Raw genomic sequence first — 7289 nt, 5'->3', positions numbered from 1 at the left:
TTTTTAATTCTTTGAGGCTGTATCCTCAATTCCTCACAACTTTGCTGCCTCTGCGTGAAGCGGCCGCAGCAGTATTGCATTATACCACCTGAGGGTCTTCTCTGCTCTCATCATTGTTTCAGGTTTTTATACCGACATTGAAATTGCTGCCAGGTTTCCAGCGCTGCAATAATCAACTCATTATTATTAATACCCGTGGCAACACAATGGAAATCAATCGCACGACTTCTATTTATGCCCATAGAAACACAGTCGACACAAGCAGGGCTTCTCCGTGATGCCTTATTCTTAGAAATCGTACATATTACATAACGACCAATGAAATGAACCCGCAATGACAAGCTGCCTATGTTATCCAGTAGCATCTCTTTAAAGGTTAACGACATGCAGCAAGCTCAGCTTTCAAAGGGGACGATGCTTCCTCTGAGCAGTAAGGGCAGACAAAGACCATGCGTCGTAGCTGGAGTCGGATGCCGAGCACACTTGATTATGAGAGCTGGCTTGGCTCACTTGCTGCCGTGCTGTCTTGTGCTTGCTTCCCAGGTTATGTTTCCCTGGCTAAGCTTGCTAGCCAGGGAAACATAACCTGGGAATGGGATGGGACTTGGATGGGACACTTCAAAGAGGGGACTCAAGGTCCTTAGGACCTCTTGTAAGAAGCTCAGGAGATGGCACTTCTTCCCCCTCACTGAGGATTGACTATAGGGATGAAGGGATCATCAAATCAAGTTCCTTGCTTCAAGTTTTTCCCTTTCTAGAGGAATGGCACATAACCCCTGCCTGCCATGAGAGCTCGTGTAATATGTAGGCAGAATCATGCAGATCTTAGGGTTGCATCATAACGACTTGTATCTCTATGTTTTAATAGCAATGCAATGGTTACAGCTATCCATAACCTCCCTCTCAGCTCTCCTGGAGCTAAAGGAAGAAGTAATGTCACCAGCTGCGTCCTGTCCTTCCTGGTTTTCCCTTGGGATTCATTTGGTATCAGTCCCTTCTCATGCTCAGGTGCTGCTAAAAGCTGTTCCCTGTTTCCATGATGAATGAACTGACCCATGTGTGTAGTTTGGGTGTCATTTCCCTACATAAGATGGTGTATTTTTTGTACCCTTGGAGGCATACAAAAAAACCCAAAATCTAATTAGACCCATCAAAACCATATGCCTAAGTGATTGCTATCAACAAGCAAGTGATGCAGCAGCACTGCCTATGAGTCCATGAAGCTAAAGGAAGCCCTGGGAATGAAGCCGGTATCAACCACAACTCCTTGCAGTGTTAAAGAAGGAAATCAAACACCTCATCCTGCATTCAGATTGGGATAACACCTCAGTTCATCTGAATTTATCCCACAGTAGGATCCTCTTTTGGTTCCAGGAACAAAGGTCTGATCAGGAGGGAAAGCTGAGGGGAGTGGCAGCTCTTTCTCATCTCTGAGTCAATCTGAGTTTGGTTCCCAGCTGCGCTAGAAACTCCCTGCATGATCCTGAGCCAATACATTCATCTTTTCTATATCTCAGATTTGCATCTGCAAAATGGGAGGGGATTGTTCTTCCAGCCTCCTGACCTCTATCTTAATTGTTTAGAGTATAAACTCTCTGGGACAGGGACGTTCATGACTTGCATTTTTGTACAGCAACCGACACAGTGAAGTCTGATCTCACTTGCGCCTTCTAGGTGCTATTGTCATTCAAACTCATAGTGATGATTTGGGAATGAGCCCCCAGAGCACGGCCACGGCCGTTTTGGGATGCTGGCACACCTCAGTGGCAGCATAGCACTCAGTACAGAATAGCAGGCTTTGGCTGGGTCCCTGCGAACAAGGCTGGAAGAGTGGCCTTGCGCTTAGAAACAGTTAACTCTCACCCATACATAGTGGATTCTCCATCTCTACATTTTCAAAGCAAGACAGGGTGCTGTTTGTCATATGGGAATTTGGGGGCTTTGCTACAAGGCTTAACTGCGCAGAAAGCAATGGGCTAGGTTACGCTAGGGTCCTCCCTAGTGATCCTTCTGCTTTTAAAACCCATGAATCAGCTTGATCAGGTGGTTATTCTGCTTGGTTGGGTAGAAAGGTATGTTGCATGCATATGGATGCTGTGGGAGGTGAAAAGCCTGAGCATTGGGCAGTCATTGCTTTTCTTCCTTCCTCAATAGCACAGCAGTCAACAGTTCCTTGAACTTATTCTCTGGCCTCTTCCAAAACCCAGGGGAGTCAAAGGGACTCTTTCTTCTGACTTTGCTTATTATTATTATTTGTATTTCAATAGTACCCAAGGGGAGCAGTATAGACCTAGACTCCCTTCTTTTATGGACCGTGGTCAGCTGCCTATTGCATGCCCCCCTCCACCCCTCATCCACAGAGGGGGACAGCCTGGTCAAGCTTTCAAAGCCTGGCTCCAGCTATGACTCTTGCTTTTAATGCAGGAGGTTCCTGGGTCAGGCTTCAATCAAGGCCATCACGTCTGTCAGGAAACCAGCATCTCCCCAAGGAGCTTGCAGCTTAAGCAGCCAAGTGCCAACGCCAAAGCAGGGAGTCGGGTCCAGTTTTATTGACTCGGAGGGGACTTGGGCTCTGGCCCCAAGTATTTAGTATCATGAAGAAAGTGCCTCTCTGATCTGTTAGTTTCCTTGGAGACTCTTCTTGTGCTATATAACACTTGGTTATAGAGCCAAAAAAGTCAGAGGTCTCAGCAGAATGGTCCACCGTGCTAGCTTGTATCTATCTAGCCATGTAGCTCGGATGACATCAGACACAAGGGAGTCATGTAGCTCGGATGACATCAGGCTGCCTTTGACCAGATGACCTGGGTCATCATGGGTAGTCTTCAAAGTGACTGAAGCCTATGGCACCCCAGAGAGATGTCGAATTGCTGTGCCCTCACACCCCGGCTTATTCTTGGGTCAACCCCCATTGCAAGGTCCCAGAAGTGGACCCCTGGCCTTCCCCCTCACTCTGCACATTGGCTTAGAGGGTTAGGCCTCAGACCAGCATGATGTCAAGCTGCCTGTACACAATCTCTTTCATAGAGCTTCATTTAAAACCCCTTCTCTAGAGCGGCTGTCCCGGCTGGGAGGCAAACTGGGCTAACCCAGCTCTGACCCGATGATGACACAGTGTGCAAACACTCCCAGGATGGGCTAACCTCCATTTAACCTTGGAATATACCAGCTAACTTCCTTTGTAAACATCAAAGCTTTAACCTAAGTCCCACGCTGTGCAATGCTCGGCAGTTTCCGCTCTGTTCGAGTTGTTTAGAGAACTGGCTCAAAATCTACCATGTTGGCTTTTCCAAATGTTTAGCAAGGAAAGGACCTGGTTATATTTGAGCCCCCGGACCCAGTAGATACCTCATTCATATGGATAACTCGGTTCTTTGCAACCCTCCAGCATGGTCCCTCTGATCATGGGTTGACTGAGGGTTCATTTGCAGCGATATAACAGACCTTAGCTTGTATATTCATATAAGTTGCACAGAGTAGACAGACACCCAACTCACTCTTACCACTGGAGCTAGGGACAGATGTTGCATCGGTCCCTGGACAAGTTGTACCTGTGTTTGTCCTGGAACAGAAATGTCCCAGGATTCATGTGTGCACACATTACCCTTCGCATCAGAGGCTGAACTGCATTGCTACTTTTCTGCCATTGATTTAATAATCCAGTCCCAGGCTAACCATGTGGACACACTTTGCTAAGACCCAGGATAAACTGTTAGTACGTCTTATCCCATGAATCTTCTTAAGATTTATCCCTGGACAGCTAACATGGACTTCTGAATGACGGCATTTTGTCTCAGCATAAAGTGGTTTATCCCAGGACAAAGCCAATGTCTGTAGTTGAGGGAACCAATAGCAGTCTGCTGGCATTGAGCAAAATGCTAATCTATCGTGAATGCCCATGAGCTGTGAACTTTTGACCCATATATCAGGGTATAGCTACTTCTGACCCTCAGAGGAAGCACTTTATCTGGGAATACAGTTACTTACCCTAGTATAGGCCTAGCTATTGTGTGCCTGCTCCACATTTATACTAGTGTAATGCAGAACACATTGGTGTAAATATGTTTTTGCATCCTAGACCTTTGCTAAAAGAGATTAAAGGAAATTCCCTTTTGTGGGAATCCCACCTTAGCTTGTCACTCTCCACTTCCCAAATATTGAAGCTTTATTCTTTCTATTCCAGTAGTGCCGACTGTGTCACGGGCACTTCCTAAGCCCATGTGAAGACACAAACACTTCCATAAAGACCTCACAAGAGGAGTCCCTTTGTCCCATAGCCTGATATGCATGGCCCAACTCATGTATGGTCTTCATGCACTGGGCAGCATGATTATGACTTGAATCAAACCCCATGAAGAAAGGTGTGAAAAAGGTAAAACATAATGATCATAAACATAAAAACAGTCCCTTGCTCCTTGAAGGGCCCAACTGATTACAAAAAGACTCTACGAAGACTAAAGGACTACTTGCCACAGATGTGCGCATGTTTTACCTTTTTTCTGAGCTCGGCAATGGCTCAAGGTCCGAGCCCTGCAACAAACATTGGTGGAAGGTCTAGACCAGTTAGGCCCGATCTTTTGGCAGGTGTGTCATAAATTAGCCTTGTGTCTTCCTTGAGTGTCATAAATTAGCCTCAGGTATCCAGGTTGTAACTGTATTGGTCTAGAGGCAAAAGGAATCAGGACTCGTGGCAGAGGTGATATCTTTTTTTTTAGACCAACTAGATTTTTGCAGGAAAAAAAATCGTTACTTGCAAGCTTTTGAGCACAAAATTCCATCTTTTTATTCCTCTGTGAAATATGAAATGCCATCACCGGAAGGAAACATGGCTACATCCTGCTTACCACCAAACAACTTCAAGGTAAACAGACTATTCCAACTTTTCTCTGAGCCCAATCTGCATATAAAACGCACTGCTCCGAACAGGAGATTTGACCACACCTTCAACTCTCCTATGAAATATGAACTTTCATTTCTACCCAGGAGAACTTGTACAATCTCTTCTCCTATGCCTGAAGACGGGCGTTTGTGCCCAAAAGTTTGCAATAATTATTATTATTTATTTATTTTTTTTTTTGTAAAAATCTAATTGGTCTAAGAAAAGATATCACCTCTACCACGAGTCCTGATAAATTAGCCTTGGAGCCCTTCTCCTGCCTGATCCTCTGCTCTGCTTTCTACTCCTTGCCCTGTGCCCCCTGCCTGATCTGCTGCTCAGTTTTCTGCTCCCTGCCCTAGCTGCTGCTGTACTCCCTGTCCCTTTTCAGGCTCCCATGTGCCACAAAGAGAGGCAGCTCTTGCCACTTGTGCTATGCAGGACACGGAGTTGGCTGCCCTATGTCAAGGCTAACATTTAAAAAGGCATCATTGGTAATCAGCTAATTCAAGTTAAATCAGTAATGTATATTCATTCAACTGAAAGGTAAGGGTTTTTTTCTTTTCTTTTCTCTATCCTATGACTATGGCCCTAATATACAGTAAAATCCTTCTGGACAGTTGGTGGAAGATTAAAAAAAAGGAAATCATACTCTATGTTACAAAGGGTTTGCTTTTAATCTACAGTCCCACAAAGTCCATCCTTTCAAAAAACATTTAAGTCCTTTATTAAGGGATGTATGTAGTTTGTTATCTTTCAAGGAAGGGGGTAGAAATCAGGAGATACATTTCACTCAGGTTAAAAAATGAAGGTGATGAAGCATCTCAGTGTGGTTGGACAGCTGGGCAGAAGGTTTTCCAACCTCTCAGCTTTTAGTTTGCCCCCAAAAGGGAAACGGGCAGGATTTAAGAAGGAAAGATGGAAGCTTCTTGATGTATCAGTAAATATTGAGTTATCCAGATAGCAGTGAGGAAGGCAGCAAGTACGTAAGGTCGTTGTCCTTATTCCTGAAGGTCCGTGCGCTCTTATTTCTTCTCATTTGATGGCTGGACGGTGCAAGGAGGGCAAGATGAGTGGATGATAGTACCTGTCATACGCTGGCATTTGCAGAGCCCCATGTTCCTGGCGTCTGATGGTGACATGTCTTCATTTGGAAATCCTGAGGTCTCCTTACCCTCTTTCCCACCCTGGGGTTTAGAGTTCCTGGGGCGTCTGTGTAGATAACTGTAGATAGGACAGTAGCAAAGCTGACTTGCCATCTGCTCGATGGTCTCACTTGCCTGGTGTTTCTCCTTAGCTTCTTTATGGCCTTCCTCTTTAGGCTGTCTCAGACAGTGCTGCCCTAAGTCAAAAAGCTGCTGTATGTCCTGGCATATGCCCTCTTTCATTGGTTTTCTTTGTTCAATTTGTGCAACTCGGGCTTTAGCAGGCACTACGTCTGCTTGCAGAGGTGAGTTGGAATAGCGGGGTAAAATCCTGAAGGCTCTGTGCAGGGTGTAAAACATGGACTGCTGATCATGGCCCTCATCATCTGGAGCATCCACCTGACTCTTCGGCATACTCTCCCGAATGTCGTAAGTCGCCTGATAACTGGTAGCCGGACCATTCTTGGGACATTTGCGACGGTCTGCAGCATAGATGCTGCCATAGACGGGCATGCCGCTGGGGCCGGTGACATTGGCCGCTTCCAGGCCTTTATCTCCCAGAACCACATCAAACTCCACTGTCTCCCCATCGCCAAGGCTGCGATGGTACTTCCGGGGATTATTCTTCTTGATGGATGTCTGGTGTACAAATAAGTCATTCTTATCGTCATTCCTTGTAATGAAGCCGTAGCCCATCCTGACATTGAACCATTTGACTGTTCCCGTCACCTTCCTTTCAAGCACCATTTTCTCTTCCATGGGAAGCATTGATTTTGGCTGGTATTTATTCTCAATGGCAGTAGCCTGCTGTTTTGGCTGTAGCATAGGCTTGTGGTTCAAGACCATGACTTCGCTATAGAGGTGCTGCTTCAAGTCAACCCTCAACACCCCTTTGTCCCAGAGAGCAAGGAACGGAGGAGCGAAGAGAGACCTGCTACTTCTAGGATGTTTGTTGGCAGCTCAGTTCTATTGCTAGGAACAGAGCCCAACCACCGGCAAGGGTCATAATAGTGACCAAAGCTCTAGATGACATCCTTGACCAATCAAAATGCAGTTAAGTCATATGCCAGAGCCATATACTGATTGGCTCACCTGCCTATGATATCACAAAAGTAAAACTCCATTGAATTTCTACAGAATTCTACTGATGAAAGGAGATGAAGACTATATATATATATATGTATATGTATCTGTGTGTGTGTATATATATGTGTGTGTGTGTGTATAATTTATTTATATATTTATTTATACCAACATCTTGCGGTCAG

At 45.4% G+C, this 7289-nt stretch overlaps 1 protein-coding gene across 1 annotated transcript; it reads right to left on the bottom strand.

The window, feature by feature from the left end:
- Positions 1-5901: 5901 nt before the first annotated feature.
- Positions 5902-6867, bottom strand: LOC106737394 (Y-box-binding protein 1). The gene has a single exon (XM_014602736.2). It carries the CDS (start codon positions 6865-6867, stop codon positions 5902-5904), a length of 966 nt encoding a protein of 321 aa, XP_014458222.2.
- Between the last annotated feature and the right edge of the window lie 422 nt (positions 6868-7289).

The sequence above is a fragment of the Alligator mississippiensis genome, chromosome 5 (assembly GCF_030867095.1).
Source record: "Alligator mississippiensis isolate rAllMis1 chromosome 5, rAllMis1, whole genome shotgun sequence".
Taxonomy (NCBI): domain Eukaryota; kingdom Metazoa; phylum Chordata; order Crocodylia; family Alligatoridae; genus Alligator; species Alligator mississippiensis.
Note: the sequence above shows the minus strand (reverse complement) of the source record. Positions and strands in the feature narration are given on the sequence as shown.

What these genes read in the sequence shown, in the direction of transcription:
- LOC106737394 (XM_014602736.2), bottom strand. Translation starts at nt 6,867, where the DNA reads ATGGTCTTGAACCACAAGCCTATGCTACAGCCAAAACAGCAGGCTACT.